The sequence below is a fragment of the Vigna umbellata genome, chromosome 1 (assembly GCF_029865625.1).
Source record: "Vigna umbellata cultivar VRB3 chromosome 1, Vumbellata_1.0, whole genome shotgun sequence".
Classification (NCBI taxonomy): domain Eukaryota; kingdom Viridiplantae; phylum Streptophyta; class Magnoliopsida; order Fabales; family Fabaceae; genus Vigna; species Vigna umbellata.
In genome coordinates this window covers 7,530,026-7,548,415 of record NC_142165.1, presented here as the reverse complement: position 1 = coordinate 7,548,415, position 18,390 = coordinate 7,530,026, and the positions used below count along the sequence as shown (strand labels likewise).

Below are 18,390 nucleotides of genomic sequence, written 5' to 3'. Positions count from 1 at the left end.
AAAGCAAATTTTAATAATTGTTAAACTACATAAGAGACTCACTATAGAAACCATTTATAAATTTGATATTACCTAATCTACTTAAACTGTGCATATATTTTTTATAGTATCAAGTATTTTATGTACAAAATTCCGTTTTATGCTTTAGTTGAATTAAAAAATATATCACAAATTACATAGAAACTTCTACATCATAGATCAAGTACAAATGGATACATGGAGAACAATTCTCCATTAGAAATGAACTTGATTAATGTAGAATTTTGCCTGAACTAAATGACCAGTTTTTATTCATTGTCCTAGCTCACAATTTCCCAGAAGAATTTAAATTCCCCTCTCCAGAAAGAATTATCCTCACTCACCACATAATTACATTGAGTGGCCGCAAAGCTAGGAGACTGGCTTAAGCATAGCATCAAGAACAGCTTCCTTGGTAGGTAAAGCTGGAATTGCACCTCTCTCAGTCACAGTCAATGCACCACAGACATTAGCAAACTTTAGAGAATCTCTCAACTCTTCTTCTTTCTACAGTCATAAATCATAAAAGTTGCCAGTCTCACCATGCATGATAATCTATAATAAATAACATTGTAAAACTTATTATATTGTTAGCACATTTCAGTTAAATTCTAAAGCCTTAAACTCACTTGTGGGCACCCATTTGCAGAGTGATTATTTTCAGGGGAAATGTATGTTTGGTTTTTCCAATTTCAGTTTTGGCTTTTATATTTCAAATTGAAGAATTTAGTTTTCCAATTTTAAAATAAGTGAACTTAACTTTGTAGTGATAATAAAAAAATTATTACTAAAGTTTAAACACTGGGCAATACTAAAGCACATATTTCTGAAGTTGGAGTAGTAAACTCATCCATTTTGAAAATAGAAACACTAAATTCTAGTGTTACCGAAAGTATAAAGATTAAGAACACTTTTTTCCTTATTCCAGTTCCCAATTCTTCCGTGTTTTACATTTACAGCCATAAAATCACAGAATTTAAGGCAAGAGATTGAGATTTCTTTCAATAATTTAAACAATAATATGTGCTCCATACTGCAAGAGTTTCTGCAGTTGTGAGATGTAAACTTTTGGGATGTGTTAATAACAAAAGCAAATACATTTTCCTTACCTGAATCAATGAAAGATTCACAGATAATTGTGATAACATTCCAGCCACAAAAGCATCACCAGCACCAGTAGTGTCAACAGCATCCACCTTCAATCCCTTCACCCTGCCACTGAACTCCTGCAAAGAAATACCAGGACAGGTTTCAAATCATAATAATCAATAGTACACTATGTTTAGCAGCAGAAATGCCATTAGAATTTGTAGCTAATAACTTTTCCAATACTTCTTTTAGTTATCTTCAACAATCAATTTCCAAAAGAAGAGAGGATGCCAAACAAATATTCCCTATTTTGTTTTCAACAATTTTATGTTCCCACTATTGTATTCAAGAATTACAACAAGGACTCATTGAAGGTGATAGAGGAATAAAAGTGTATGTTAGGAGAAATAAAGGCGGGAAAGGAAGTTAAGAGGGAAAGTCTGTTAGAAGTTTGTTAGAGGGGCAAGATAGTATAAATAGTAGTAGAATAAGTGGAGAGGGGTTTTTTTTATGAGATATTTTACTCTTGGGAAATTAGACTGGACATTTTCCAGTGGAGGAAGGGAGGCTTCCTTGGGATTCTTACTTGTCATTCTGTTTGACATACTTTACAGAATTAATGAAATACTCATACATTTAATTTCTTGGTTATTGTTTGAGTGTTGTGAGAAGGGAGAATTATCTGTTACGGCTCTTTGCCTAAAAGAACCTAACAGATTTGGTCCGACCTGCCGGATCCAGATCGGAGGAGTTGCGCGATGGAGAACAAGATGAATGCACTGGAGGAAAGGTGGGAAGGAAAGTTCGAGTCCATGGAAGCCATGTTGGAAGAGATTCGAGAGGAGATGAGAGGAAGGGCTCGAGACGGGAATCGCGACCGTGGAAGACGATTGGGGAAACATGAGAGAAGAAGGAACCAGGGAAGGAGTTCGGAGGGCAGTCATTCGGTTAATGGAAGTCGAGAGACGGAGGAGGACGAATCGGAGGATGAATCGGAGGAAGAAAGGGCGGATGTACAGAAGAGTTGGATGAAGAGAGTGGAATTACCCACTTTCGAAGGGATCGATCCGACGGGATGGATTGCGAGAGCAGAGAAGTTTTTTGAAATACAGAGTGTAACTGAAAAGGAGAAGATGAAACTGGTGTACATTTGCATGGAGGGAGAAGCGAACTACTGGTTTCGTTTTTGGCGGAAGAAAGTTAAGAAACATACCTGGGCGACGTTAACGGAGGCGATGGTCAGGAGATTTGGAGGTAGACACCGGGGAACGATCTTCGAAAAATTAGCGGCAGTGAGACAACGAGAATCGGTGGCGGAATATGTTCGGGAGTTCGAAATCCTGGTGGCTCAAGCGGATGGCGTGACGGAGGAACAGTTGCTGGGGTATTTCTTTGCGGGACTCCAAGAGGAATTAAGGGATCTTGTCCGACCATACGACCCTCGCGATTTATTAACCGCAATGGAGAGGGCACGAGACGTAGAACAATCGGGGCTGATATCGAGGGTGATCAAAGGAGGCGCGGGGAGTAAAGGAGGACCAACGTGGGGAAAATACGCTGTCAGTGGGGGAACAGTGGCTAGCACGGAGATCTATCGGGGGCCATCGGAGGGACGCACAAGCAGCAATGGAGGTATGGGTCAGAAGAAAGAGGCAACGACCAGAACCGCCGGTTCGAAAGTCGAAAGTACGTCCGGTGGTGGCGGGTCGAATCGCGGAGTGCGAACACTGCCATATTCGGAATATCTCAAAAGGAGGGAGGAGGGCCGTTGCTTTCACTGTGGCGGACCGTATAGTCCCGGGCATCGCTGCGCAGAGAGGAGTTTTAAGGTGATGATTATGGGAGCCGATGACGACGAGGAAGATGCGGAGACGATGGAAGAAGCAGAACAGTGTTGCATGGAGCTGTCGGTCTATTCAGCCGGGGGGGTGACGCAATCCAACACCATGAAGATGGCTGGATGGGTTCGAGAGCGGAGGATCATCGTATTAATCGACAGCGGGGCGAGTCATAATTTTATCTCAGCTCACTTGGTCGACGAACTGAGGTTAGAGAAAGAGGAGACGCCACCCTATCGGGTATGTTTGGGAGATGGCCAGAGAAAGGAGACACAAGGGTGTTGCAAAGGGCTGTCGGTGGCGTTGGAGGGAGCGGAAGTGCGAGAGGATTTCTACATATTTGATTTAGGTGGAGTGGATGTAGTGTTGGGAGTGGCGTGGTTAGCAAAATTGGGAGAGATAAGGGTGGATTGGAAGAAGATGACATTGAAGTATGGGTCAGCAGATGCTGAGGTGGTGTTAAGGGGGGACAGCACATTAATGAAAAAATTAATTACCCCTGAAATGTTGCAAAAGGAAGCTGAGATAGAGACAGTGGCGGTGGTATGGAGTATGTATAAAGCTGAAACAGCAGAGGGACAGCTAAGGGAAGAAGACTTAACCATCATGCAAAAACAAAATTTAGAGGAAATTTTGCAGGAATTCGAGGTAGTGTTCGAGGAAGTGCAGGGACTTCCTCCTGTCAGGCGGGTTGATCACCAGATAACCCTTAAAGAAGGCACCGAACCTGTAAACGTAAGACCGTATAGATACCCTCATCTGATGAAAGCTGAAATAGAAAAACAGGTACAGGAGATGATGGGCTTGGGCATTATCAGGCCCAGTAACAGCCCATATTCTAGCCCGGTTATTTTAGTTAAAAAAAAAGATGGGAGCTGGCGTTTCTGTATTGATTACAGAGCTTTAAACAAAGTTACCATCCCAAACAAATACCCCATACCCGTGATTGAAGAATTATTAGATGAACTTCATGGAGCAGATTTTTTTTCCAAGGTGGACCTTAAATCGGGGTACCATCAAATACGGATGAAGGAAGACGATGTCCCAAAAACAGCGTTTCGGACTCATGTGGGACATTACGAATTCCTCGTAATGCCCTTCGGCCTCACAAACGCTCCGGCCACTTTCCAGGATATGATGAATTCACTGTTGAGACCTTTCTTGAGGAAGAGTGTGTTGGTCTTTTTTGACGACATCCTTGTGTACAGCAAATCGTGGGAAGCTCATGAAGATCACCTCAGACAAGTGATGGAGGTGCTGCGGCAACATAGGCTATTTGCAAACAAGAAAAAATGCGAATTTGGTAAGAGACAGATTCGCTATTTGGGTCATCTGATATCAAAGCAAGGAGTTGAGATGGATGGTGAGAAGGTGTCAGCGGTGACTGATTGGCCAGCGCCCAGATGTATCAAAGAGCTGAGAGGTTTCTTAGGACTCACCGGTTACTATAGAAGATTTGTAAAAGATTATGGGAAGATCGCGAGACCTCTCACAGATCTCTTAAAAAAGGGGAAGTTTGAGTGGACGGAAATGGGGGAGGCAGCCATGCAAGCATTGAAGAAGGCAGTCACTACTGCTCCTGTACTAGCTCTGCCTGATTTTTCACAGGCGTTTCAAGTGGAATGTGATGCTTCCGGGAAAGGAATAGGAGCGGTATTGTCACAAAACAAGAAGCCCATAGCTTATTACAGCAAGGCATTGTCAGAAGGCTCATTGGGCAAGTCGGTGTATGAGAAGGAGTTGATGGCACTGGTGCTAGCCATTCAACACTGGCGTCCGTATTTACTGGGAAGACGTTTCAGTGTATTTACAGACCAGAAAAGCCTGAAACATTTGTTGGAGCAACGCATAACCACTCAAAACCAGCAGAACTGGTTAGCAAAACTCATGGGGTATGAGTTTGATATCTATTATAGAACGGGAGCTTCAAACAGAGTGGCCGATGGATTATCTAGAAAAGGTGAAGATGGGGGAGAAGGGGATAAGATGCTGCAAGGTATATCCAGGCCATATTGGCCTGATTTTCAAGAGCTTTTGGAGGAAGTAGAGAATGATGAAGGACTGAAAAAAATAATGGAAGAGATAAAACAAGATCCTGACTCCCATCCCGCTTACACCATGGAGAACGAGAGATTACATTTTAAAGGACGGCTCGTGCTTTCAGAGAAGTCTGAATGGATACCCAAGCTTTTAGCAGAATTCCATGATTCGACTATAGGGGGCCATTCAGGGGTATATCGAACATATAGGAGACTCGCTCAGGCTTTTCACTGGAGGGGTATGAAGAAGAGGGTGACCGATTATGTAGCTGCTTGTTTGATCTGTCAGCAACACAAATATATGGCATCATCTCCCCAGGGGCTTCTACAACCATTGCCAATCCCCAAGGCAATATGGGAAGAAGTAAGTATGGATTTTGTGGTTAAATTGCCAAAATCTCAGGGGTTCGACACGATACTGGTGGTGGTGGACAGGTTGAGCAAATATGGGCACTTTATCCCCATCAAGCATCCTTATACAGCAAAGGTAATTGCAGAAATTTTCGTAAGAGAGGTGGTGCGATTGCACGGGATACCCGTATCAATTGTTAGTGACCGGGATCCTCTCTTCATTAGCATTTTTTGGAAGGAGCTGTTTCGAATTCAGGGCACCAAATTGAGAATGAGTACTGCCTACCATCCGGAAACGGATGGCCAAACTGAGGTATTGAATAGGATATTGGAGACCTATTTACGGTGTTTCTGTTCAGAACAACCGAAGGCATGGAACACCGTGTTAGCATGGGCTGAATACTGGTATAATACCAGCTATCAAGGAGCAGCAAAATGCACTCCTTTTGAGACGGTTTATGGCAGAGCCCCACCTACACTAAACAGATTCATTCCAGGAGAAACGGTGGTAGAAGCGGTGGCACAGGACTTACAAACGAGAGATGAAGCTCTCAAGCAATTGCAACATCATTTGGCTAGAGCGCAAGAACGGATGGTGCAGTATGCGAATAGAAAGAGGAAGGAGTCTAGTGTGAAAGAAGGAGATTGGGTCTTCCTTAAGATAAGGCCCCATAGACAAGTGTCAATGCCAACCAAGTTGCATCCCAAACTGTCTGCTCGTTATTACGGACCTTTCTTGGTTGAAAAACAAGTGGGTCCAGTGGCTTTTAAATTGCAGCTGCCAGAAACAGCCAGAATACACCCGATCTTTCATGTGTCACAATTGAAGAAAGCTGTAGGGGAGAATAAGGTGGAAGGAGAATTGCCGGAAGAATTACAGGTGCAAGGTCCATTATACAGACCTTTGAAGGTATTGCAGAGGCGAGACAAAGATCAACAAGGAGAAAAGGTGTCCCAAGTTCTGATCCAGTGGCAGGAGGGTGGAGTAGAAGGAGCAACTTGGGAAGAGGAACGGTACATCAAGCACCAGTTTCCGGATTTCAACCTTGAGGACAAGGTTGCTGAGATGGAGGGGGGTATTGATAGAGGAATAAAAGTGTATGTTAGGAGAAATAAAGGCGGGAAAGGAAGTTAAGAGGGAAAGTCTGTTAGAAGTTTGTTAGAGGGGCAAGATAGTATAAATAGTAGTAGAATAAGTGGAGAGGGGTTTTTTTTATGAGATATTTTACTCTTGGGAAATTAGACTGGACATTTTCCAGTGGAGGAAGGGAGGCTTCCTTGGGATTCTTACTTGTCATTCTGTTTGACATACTTTACAGAATTAATGAAATACTCATACATTTAATTTCTTGGTTATTGTTTGAGTGTTGTGAGAAGGGAGAATTATCTGTTACGGCTCTTTGCCTAAAAGAACCTAACAGAAGGTTTATTATTACATATCTTTTTCATCAACATCCTACTTTGAAAATTTTGCTAAGATTAAGAACCTTGGCTCAAGTGGCTCCAAGTCTCTCTGTGAGACACTTGGTGCTGCGTTCAAATCCCACAAGCTGCTTTGCCTTAACTTTGGCTTCAAGGGATAACAGGACATTCTATTGGTAGAAGAGTTCTTGGATTCATTTTTTCTAAATGACACAAACACTGTAATGTGATTTGCAGCTTTTTTGTGCTACAAATAAGCTGCTTCAATTCTTAATCTGCTGGAATATGAGGGTACAGTTTATGCAACAAGTGCTTAATTAGTAAACATTACTGCCTCGTGATACATCAAATGGTGACCATGAAACAAATATTAGCAAGAGTTGAAATGAATTTTGGAAAATGGCATGTTTGGAAGGCTTACCTTGGTGTAATATCTACAACCTTCTGCACCTTCAGTAACTAGGAGTAGCTTGAGGTTTTCGTGGAATAGTTTACGTACAACAGCATCATCGTATGGGTCCTCACCTTTTGTAAGAAAAGAAATCTCTTCTTCACTTACCTGAAACAGTCATCATATTGTTACATTCCATACTCTAGAAAAGAGAGCGAGAAAAGCCTATTTCTAAAGACTATAATCAATATATGTTCTACCTTAATGATATCTGCAGTCTCCCATATACTCAGAATTCCTTCTCTTGCACTATCTTCAGAAGGCCATAAAGGAAGCCTCAGGTTAGGATCATAAGACAGAACTACACCAGCATCTTTTGCAGCCTTTGCTGCAGCAATGTGTGCTGATTTGCATGGTTCTGTTATAAGACTTATAGAACCATAATGGAAAATCTTCGCCTTGTAGCATGAAACAATAGAACAATATTACTATAATTCATAAATTTAGAAGAGTTAGAGCAGAACATATTAAGAAGTGAAACATAGACTTGGCAGTGAAGAAATTCATCCAAAGGGATACTAATAGTTAAACAAATTCACCAAGTATTAGTTGAAAGAAGTGATATTAAATAACTGAACAAATATTACGTGAGAAAAGTGCAACAGAAAGAATGTTGAGTAACATGCTCGATAGAGGTTTGATTTCCCTTTTATTCCACTCGGGGTACATTTTGCTTTAGTTTGACAACCACAAATTCTGCTTTTGGTTTTACCTTTCTGATTAGGTCCAAATCAAGCTCATCTTCTTGGAGCAGCATATCAGCACTGGGATTACGATAAAACATGAACTCTCGCTCTCCATCACTCCTCAGTGTAACAAATGCCAAGGCAGTACGTGCACCAGGGTCAAAACGCATCCCTTCATGGTTTACATTATTTTCCTTTAGTATATCCGCAAGCATATATCCAAATTCATCTTCGCCGACCTGTTCACGTTGCAAAAAACATTACTCGAATTTAGAAGAGACATTTTAACAATGACTTCTAACTTGTAAGAGAATAAAATACCAAAATCAGAGTTTATTGATCTAGGTATCAGATTCTCATTTGACTTTCAAACCAAACTGTTAGTGGTTGTAATTCAAATTATAGAAGGTGTTAGACAGTTAAAAAGGTGTGGTCAACTTTATTGATGATTTGAATAGGAGGGTGTGAGTCAACTTGATTAATAACAAAAGTGATGTGTTTGATATGTTTAAGAAATTCAAGTCCCTAGCTTAGAGGCAAAGTGGCAATTTACTGAAAATTATAATAACTGACGGTGGTTGTGAATATGTTTCAGATGAATTCAATAGCAACTATGAAGGAGAGTGTTAGGGCCTGGCGAGTGTATGAGAGGAAGAAATACAGGAGGGAGATGGTGGGCGAGGTCGAACGTCCTAACATGGACGAACGTTCGGAGCAAGGGGCGAGGACGAGCGAGGACGAGCAGAACATGGACGAACGTCCTAACAGGGACGAGAGGACGAGCGTCCCTACGATGGGCGAGGACGAGCGTCCTAACAGGAACGAGCGTCCATAATAAATAGCTGGCTAGCGGAAGGATAGGCAGAGTATTTTTGTAATTAAGGCAGTAATAAATAGAGTTAATAAGGACAGATTTATTCTTTCCAGATAATTATATTAATTAGGCAATTAAGTTTAATTATAATAAATTGGCAATTATGATTATTCCTTACCATTTCTGGAAGGAGTAATTAGTATTAATTAGGAGAGGCACCTAGGGTCAGGATATGTTTTTGATTATTTTGAATATTGTAAGAGAGGTTATGCTCTCGTGTGACTGAAGGAGAACCTGCTCCCAGTCATTAGTTGGTTCGTGATTTCCAGAGTTTCAATAATAAAGCGTTTTTATTCACGAGAGTTTCGTTCCATTCACGGTGTAAGGCAAGTTACGTGGTCAGGCACGTAACAAATTGGTCCGACCTGCCGGATCTTATTGAAGGGTGGAGAGCGTAATGGAGGGAAAAATGACTGCTATGGACGGGAGGATCGAGACCCTAGAAATCTCCATGGGCGGGCTGGAATCGGCAGTCCAGGAACTAGTAAGGATACTAGGCGAGCGAGGTCGACGGGAGGAGGGACGCCTGGATAGTAGCCAGGGGTCAGTAAATGGAAGAAGGAATGACGAGGATGAGAGAGCTGGAGGAGGCTTAGGAGGGGGACACCGAGAAGAGCAACCTTATTGGAGGAAGAAGGTTGAATTGCCCGTATTCGAAGGCAGCGAACCTATGAACTGGATTTATAGGGCGGACAAATTCTTCGAACTCCAAGGGGTGCCCGAGGACGAGAAGTTGCGGCTGGCGTACATCAGCATGGAGGGAATAGCAGGACACTGGTTCAGGTTTTGGAGGGAGAAAGCCCGAAACCGGTCATGGGCTGGGTTAAAGGAGGCATTAGTGGTTCGGTTTGGAGGCCGAAACCAAGGAACGGTCTTTGAGAGACTGGCAGCCTGCAGACAGTCGGGTTCCGTGGGAGACTACATCCAGGAATTCGAGGTATTGGCGAGTCAAGCAGAACAAATGCCCGAGGCACAGTTAATGGGGTATTTCATGGCCGGCCTACAAGAGGGGATTCGTAACCAACTCAGGTTGCTAGACCCAAAGGACTTCATGGATGTCATGAGACTAGCCAGGGACGTAGAGGCGTTCCAAGCAGGGACGCGGGTGAGTGGAGGAATCAGCAACAAGGGGCAGTCGTGGGGAAAGACGAGCGGGTCAGTGGCAAGGGTGGACCCTAGCCGCAACACCCAGAACCGGACGAACGCCGAAGGAGGCCCCAGGAGAGGGGATGAGCGTACGTTCTCCAACGCGCAAGGCAGGAACGTACGGGATTTACCGTACGCAGAGTACGTCAAGCGAAGGGAGGAGGGGAAGTGTTTCCGGTGCGGAGGACCGTACGGTCCAGGCCACCGCTGTCCAGAAAGAGGAATTCGGACGCTGATATTGGCCGAAGAAGAGGAGCCAGGAGGGGAAGAAGAGGTGGAGGTAGAATGCGAACAACTGGAGCTGTCTGCTTTCTCAGCCGGAGGGCTCACCCAGCCCCAAACGATGAAGCTGCACGGCCAAATAGGGACGCATCAGGTGCTGATCCTGATTGACAGTGGCGCCAGCCACAACTTCATAAGCAGGGAGCTGGTGGAAGAACTATCCTTACCCGTAGTGGATACACCACCCTACCGGGTGAGCTTGGGGGATGAACGGAGGAAGGAGACGCGAGGATGTTGTGAGTCAGTAACGATCCAGGTAGGGGAGATAGTGATCAACGAACGTTTTCACTTGTTCGAATTGGGCGGAGTGGATGTGATTCTGGGGGTCGAATGGTTGGCTAAGCTGGGCGAGGTAGTCATAAACTGGAGGCAGCTAACCATGGCGTACGTACAGGCAGGGAACAGGGTGATTATCAAGGGAGATCCAACGCTAACTAGGAGGTTGGTGGAACCGTCAGCTTTGCTTAAAATGACGGAAGTCGAGGTCTGGTTATTAGTGTGGGAGCTAGGAAAGGCAGAGAAGGAGAAGGAACCCAAACCGTACGTTCCGGAAAAAGAGACGTTCGGTCCAGAACTGACTCGGACGCAGACGCTCGACATGCAGCGAATACTGGAGCGATACGCTGAAGTGTTTCAGGAGCCGGAGGGACTTCCGCCTGATAGAGGAATGGTTCATCGAATTCCCTTGAAGGAAGGTACAGACCCCGTAAATGTAAGGCCGTACAGGTACCCCCATGTAATGAAGGAGGAGATTGAGAAACAGGTGGCGGAAATGCTGGCGGCAGGCGTCATAAGATCAAGCACCAGCCCGTATTCAAGCCCTGTAATTTTGGTGAAAAAAAAAGATGGCAGCTGGCGGTTTTGTGTGGACTACAGGGCCCTAAACCGAGCCACCGTGCCTGACAAATTCCCTATTCCCTTGATAGAGGAGTTGTTGGACGAACTGCGGGGAGCCAAGTACTTCTCGAAGGTGGATTTAAAATCAGGCTATCATCAAATACGAATGGGAGCTGGTGACATAGAGAAGACGGCTTTCCGGACGCACCAGGGCCACTACGAATTCATGGTAATGCCGTTCGGCCTAACCAACGCGCCAGCCACTTTTCAGAGTGCCATGAACCAACTGTTACAGCCTTACTTGCGGAAGTTCGTACTGGTATTCTTTGATGATATACTGGTGTATAGCCGCACCTGGGACGAGCACTTGGAACAGGTGGCGACGGTGCTAAGGGAATTGGTGGCACATAGATGGGTGGCCAACCGGAAGAAGTGCGACTTCGGCAGAACTCAAATAGGGTATTTGGGCCATCGGATATCAGAGAAAGGGGTGGAGATGGACGAGGACAAGGTGCGGGCAGTGATGGAGTGGGAGAAACCGAAGACAGTAAAGGCTTTGAGGGGTTTCCTAGGGCTGACAGGCTACTACAGGAGGTTCGTAAAGGACTATGGGAAGATTGCCCGGCCTTTGACCGACCTCCTCAAGAAAGGACAGTTCGCGTGGACGGAGCAAGCAGAGGACGCCATGCTTAAGTTGAAGAAGGCCATAACGACAGCACCGGTATTGATCCTTCCGGATTTTAACCAGCCATTCCACATTGAGTGTGACGCATCCGGAAGAGGGATAGGAGCGGTACTCATGCAAGGGAAGCAGCCCATAGCTTTCTTTAGCAAAGCGCTATCGGAGGGAACGTTAGGGAAGTCAATCTATGAGAAGGAACTCATGGCCCTGGTTTTGGCCATACAACATTGGAGGCCGTACCTATTGGGGCAACGGTTTGTGGTTCACACGGATCAGAGAAGTTTGAAGTATCTCTTGGAGCAACGCATCACCACTCAAAATCAGCAGAATTGGCTGGCAAAGCTCCTGGGATACGACTTTGAGATCGTGTACAAATCCGGGGTGACCAACAAGGTGGCTGACGCCCTATCCCGCAAGGATGAGGATGAGCTGCGGGACGAGAAGGAGTTGACGGTGGTGGTTCGGCCATATTGGCAAGATTTCAGAGAGATTTTGGAGGAAGTCGAGGCGGATGAGGAGCTACGGAAGGTGATTGAGGACTTAAAGAAAGACCCCAACTCCCACCCCTCGTTCACGCTGGAGAACGAGCGCTTGCACTATAAAGGGAGGCTCGTGCTGTCAGCGCGTTCGGCCTGGGTGCCCAAGCTGATAGCCGAATTTCATTCCACACACACAGGGGGCCATTCAGGGGTTTACCGGACGTACCGCAAGGTGGCACAATCACTTTATTGGGTGGGAATGAAGAAAGCAGTGACCGAATTCGTGGCCCACTGTCTAGTCTGTCAACAGCATAAATATCTAACCTCATCTCCGCAAGGACTGCTGCAGCCGTTACCCATTCCCAACGCCATTTGGGAGGAGATAAGTATGGACTTTATTGTCAAACTACCCAAGTCTAGAGGATATGATGCTGTATTAGTGGTGGTGGATCGACTCAGCAAATACGGTCACTTCATACCCCTAAAACACCCATATTCCGCTCGCACCATAGCCGAAATTTTCGTGAAAGAGGTTGTCCGCTTACATGGGGTACCACTCTCGATCGTAAGTGACCGGGATCCACTGTTCTTAAGTAATTTTTGGAAGGAGTTGTTCAAGTTACAAGGCACGCGACTGAAGATGAGCACAGCCTATCACCCGGAGACGGATGGACAGACGGAGGTCCTCAACAGGGTCCTGGAAGGGTATCTGAGATGTTTTTGTTCTGAGCAGCCCAAGGGCTGGAGCGCTGTGATTCCATGGGCGGAATATTGGTACAACACCAGCTATCAGGAATCAGCCAAATGCACGCCATTTGAAACTGTCTACGGACGACCGCCACCTTCCCTGCATAGGTTCGTCCCAGGAGAAACTTTAGTGGAGTCCGTCAGTCAGGAATTACAGACCAGAGACGAAGCCCTCCGACAGCTAAAGTTCCATCTAGCCAGGGCACAGGAATTAATGGTAAGGCAGGCAGATAAGGCAAGAAGACCGTCCCAAGTAGGAGTGGGAGATTGGGTCTATCTGAAGATTAGACCTCACCGTCAAACGACGATGTCGTCCCTGGTGCAGTCTAAGTTGGCCGCTCGCTATTTTGGTCCCTTCCTGGTCATTCAGCAGGTAGGAGCAGTCGCATTTAAGCTGCAATTACCAGAGACCGCCCGAATACATCCCGTGTTCCATGTGTCACAATTAAAGAAGGCAGCAGGGGACCACCAGGTCGAGTCAGAGTTACCCCAAGATCTGGAGGTGGAAGAACCGTCTCCACGACCGGTCAGAGTGTTGGACAACAGGCAAGTGCACCAGGGGACGGACGCACGACAGGAAGTCTTGGTCGAATGGCAAGAGGGAGGACCTGACGAGGCTACATGGGAAGATGCCCTCACCATCCAAGACCAATATCCTGACTTCAACCTTGGGGACAAGGTTGATCTTCAGGGGGTGGGTAATGTTAGGGCCTGGCGAGTGTATGAGAGGAAGAAATACAGGAGGGAGATGGTGGGCGAGGTCGAACGTCCTAACATGGACGAACGTTCGGAGCAAGGGGCGAGGACGAGCGAGGACGAGCAGAACATGGACGAACGTCCTAACAGGGACGAGAGGACGAGCGTCCCTACGATGGGCGAGGACGAGCGTCCTAACAGGAACGAGCGTCCATAATAAATAGCTGGCTAGCGGAAGGATATGCAGAGTATTTTTGTAATTAAGGCAGTAATAAATAGAGTTAATAAGGACAGATTTATTCTTTCCAGATAATTATATTAATTAGGCAATTAAGTTTAATTATAATAAATTGGCAATTATGATTATTCCTTACCATTTCTGGAAGGAGTAATTAGTATTAATTAGGAGAGGCACCTAGGGTCAGGATATGTTTTTGATTATTTTGAATATTGTAAGAGAGGTTATGCTCTCGTGTGACTGAAGGAGAACCTGCTCCCAGTCATTAGTTGGTTCGTGATTTCCAGAGTTTCAATAATAAAGCGTTTTTATTCACGAGAGTTTCGTTCCATTCACGGTGTAAGGCAAGTTACGTGGTCAGGCACGTAACAGAGAGGGTGTTATGTTATCCATGAAGTTACACCTCCCTATACACCAGAATATAATGATATTGTAGAAAGGAAAAAAAAAACATCATGAACATGATGAGACGTTGAGGAGAAAAGGCTTACCAAGTTATCCATGGGGTGAGAAAGTCTCTATATATGTATATATTCTAATGAGATCACCCACTAAGAAGCTAGAAGGAAAGACACGCGAGGAAGCTTGGACAGGTAGAAAGCCTAGTGCTGATCAATTTGTTTCAAGCATGTGTTAGATCAGTTTAGAAGGAAACTTGGCAACAAGGAAGAGCAGATGATATTCATCGGTTATCATTCTACAAGAGGCAAGAAGAAAATGATAGTAAATAGAGATATGGTGGTTGATGAAACTAAAAGATGGGATTAGAAATCTAAGGCAAGTAGCAACTCAGCTAAATGATGTTTGAATCTACTAGTCTAATTGAATCTGAGATTAACATAAATGCTCCACCAGATCTTAGAAGATCCATAAGGGTAAGGAAACTTCCACCTAATCTAAATGACTATGTTATCATGCCAGACATTGCAGTAGATTCTGAAAGTGAACTAGGGCACTATGTTCTGATGTCTGAAGTTAGACCAATTTACTCTGAAAGATCAATTCCAGAACCTAAGTGGGGTCAATACTATGAAAGAAGAAATTGGCTCAATTGAGAAGAACCAAACATGAGAATTAGTAAGTCTGTCATCTAAGAAAAGGTTCATCGCTTTTGAGTGGGTATACAAAGATCAAGTAAACCCATATGGTGAAGTGATGAAGCAAAAAGTCAAAGTAATTGCTAAGAGGTTCTTGCATAGAGAAGGAACTGGTTATGACGAGGCCTATGCACCTGGGCAAGAATGGAAACATTAAGATTGATGGTTGCAGTTAAAGATTTAAGAGGCTAGACCATGTACCAATTATATGTCAAGTTAGTTTTCGTAAATGGATCTCTTGATGAGGAAGCATATGTAAGTTTTATGATTAAAGGGCAAGAAGATAAGGTGCACAGACTGAGGAAGGCCTTGTATGGCCTCAATCAAGCGGCAAGAACTTGGAAAAAAATGATAGAGTTTTCTTAGCCAAATTGGCTTAAAAAAGTGCATTTTTGAGCATGGAGTGTATTTTGAAGGTGTTGGAAGCTGTGACAAGCACATATTTGATGGTGTAGGAAACTGAGACAGGCACAGATTTGATGCTTATACAAAGTGATGACATGTGAATCTTTGCGGGACAAAAATGAGGCTTAACTAACGATTTTATCTATGTGCCAGTATGCTTCAGATCGCTGATTAATACCATAGTGCAGTTAGAAATTTTTTTCTCTCTTGATTATGCCTGAGTAGGCAATGGTATTTTGTTCATTACAAAGAGACACACAAACTTCTATGAAATACATTACTCAGTAATATCTAAACAGGAATTCCACCCAAGTTAACCAAACCGACTAAGCAACAACCAAAAGCCAGCATCAAGCCACCTGAAAAAAATTAACTACCACTTGCTTAGGTCACCATTCCACAATGTGGTACCACCACATACTGTTTTTCACTCGTTTCCATGAACAATTAGGCCTAGAAACTATCCAAACCCACACACCATTATATAATAGAGACTGAATCCCCAAAAGTACAGAGCTTGCGAGCCACCCAAAAAGAACTCGAATGCCCAAAACCATTCACACTGCCCGGGTACTTTACAGTAGTATTGTGAGTCAAGAAAGGGTTAACCCATGTTTTTGCCACTCAAAGGTTCACATGCCAGACTTGAATTCCTTTCCTTAAAATTTGACATCCCATCATACTAATTTGTCATTTTGCCAACATGCGTACCAAGTGAAAGCCTAGATGGTGTTGTCATACAAATGCTTAGATGACATTAACAAGCCATCTTAGCAATTACTAGATCACTTCAGAATTCATTATTGTTTCTGGAGACTAACAGAAACTTATGTGGTGGATACTTTCACTATGGAGGGACTAATAAATGACACAAATCTTGTAGGGACCAATTTGTTATCCCATAAATATTTCAAGGACCAAAATAGGAGTTAACTATTGATTAACCTTATCATCTATTTCTTCATAAAATCTGATTATGTAACAAACATGCTGATTAACATTACAAGCCTAAAGTTTGACAGCACAGGGATAAGGATGCCGGGACAATATCAAGTTTGCTAGCAAAGACAATATTGGCAGTATGCCAAAGCGAACAAGTAAATATGATGCTTCCTATAACAGAAGTATAGAAACAACCTAGAGAAGTACCTATATAATACCTTTCCAATGAAAGCTGATGAACCCCCTAATCGAGATATGCCTACTGCAACATTAGCAGGGGCACCTCCAGGAGCCTTTTTAAACGCAGGTGCTTCAGCCAAAGAAAGGCCACTGACAGTTGGGACAAAATCAATGAGCATTTCCCCAAAACAAACCACAAGAGGTGATTCCTTTGTTTCAGGTGTCCCATCACCAGGAACAGCCTTTCCTGTACAAAGAAAAGTTGAGTAGTGAAAATGCATTCATATCATAACTTGATACCCCTAGATAACAAGATCTTTTAAACAAGGACGACTTTGAATGAGGTTCTGCAAGCTTATTTGCACTTACGAAAATAGTTTAATGGCTATCACTAACATCTTAAGCTTATTTTAAGAACATTTTTATGTTTTCTACACTATTAACTAATAAAAAAACCAACAAAATTATTGATTCTTATAATAACTGTTTTTAAATTCAAGCACGGACTTTTTTTTGTTAATAATGAAAGACTTTTAAATTGACAATGCATGCTTATTAGTTTCTTGCCTTAATTATTTATCAGAGAAAAGTTTACTAAATAAGGTCTTAAGTTTATTATCCAAAGACACCTAAAAGCTCACATGTACACAACTCATATTGATAGCACAAACTGCAGCCTCCCCTAATTGCAACAAGCATATTCGAAAACATTGCAAAGGTTCAAACAGAACAGAAAACAGTTGCTCTTCTTCATAGCATGCATAAAACTAAGATTTAATGAAGACCCATAATTTGGATTACCTCTGACATTCAATTTGACAGTAGGAGGGGTAAGAGGGGAAGCAAAGGTGGAAGCTTGGACAGTGGGCTGACTGAACTTGACAGAACATAGAGGGTGAGAAGCTACACTCCTGAAGCTGAAAACGCCACAGTGAAGAGCCATCAAACAAGGAAATCACTACTAAACACCCCTCAAGGACTTGGCTCTTGAAATTCGTTTCTTTTCTCTCTTTATCAACCGAAATTGAATATTTTTTCTGAATTTGGAATGTGGGCAAGATAATTGATGGGGTTTGTGTGAAAATTGCCTTTGGAATGGACGAAATCTGGGTTACGTTGTGTTGCGGAGTAAGCAAAGGAAACAGAATGCACGATTTGTGCAATTTCTCTGCTGCTTTTTTTATTATTTATTTGTTTATCAGACAATAGAAAGATTCATAAGCATCTGCACGTTTTGAACTGCTTATTGCTGACGCTGTTCAACTGAGAATCATGTCATGTTACTATAACCGTTAAATAACAAACCAAGTTTATTTACCGTTGCCACCTGTAAGCAAATATTTGAAAAACAACGAAGATTTTACACATGCATAAATGATAAACAGAAAGTATGAGTAAATACAATGTAAAAACATTTTTTATATTTGAGTCGATTTGTGTAAGAAAATATTCGATTTGAATTTTATGATAAAAATATATATTGTTGCGAAGAAGGATTTTATAACAAAGATGGTCAATTAAGTTATTTATAAAGATTAATAAAGTAGGCAAATAATAAGTACTGTGGTATAGTAATATGAAAAACAGGGAGAGAAATTTGGTGAAGTTTGAGAAGATTGATTATCATCAAAACAATGTTTTTTAGTCCCTTAAAAAGATTTTAAAAGTATTAGTTCCAAAAAATAAGACATTAAAGATCTTTTCGGACAAGTTCTAAAAAAATAATTGAATTTAACTTCTTAATAAACTGATTTAACTCATGTATATATTATGTAAAAATATATATATTTTAATTAATTCATGTATAAGTTAATTTTCACCCTAAAAAACTCTTTTTTTTCTGAAAGAAAGTTATGGAAAAACTCACTTAAACATGTTTATAAAATTAACG

The 18,390-nt window shown here is 42.9% G+C and overlaps 1 protein-coding gene across 2 annotated transcripts; it reads right to left on the bottom strand.

Annotated features, from left to right (window-relative positions):
• Positions 1–116: 116 nt before the first annotated feature.
• LOC124824541 (putative fructokinase-6, chloroplastic) lies at positions 117–17,741 on the bottom strand. Of its 2 annotated transcripts, none has more exons than XM_047296975.2 (7): positions 17,301–17,733; positions 16,538–16,746; positions 7,921–8,133; positions 7,409–7,606; positions 7,179–7,316; positions 1,128–1,244; positions 117–525 (listed from the first exon to the last, which is right to left on the bottom strand). In XM_047296975.2, exons 1-7 carry the CDS (start codon positions 17,440–17,442, stop codon positions 391–393), a joined length of 1,152 nt encoding a protein of 383 aa, XP_047152931.2. In that variant the 5' UTR covers positions 17,443–17,733; the 3' UTR covers positions 117–390. The 2 variants fall into 2 exon arrangements, with proteins under 2 accessions (XP_047152931.2, XP_087949110.1); XM_088092984.1 differs by having other exon boundaries at positions 437–573; positions 17,301–17,741.
• Positions 17,742–18,390: the final 649 nt, after the last annotated feature.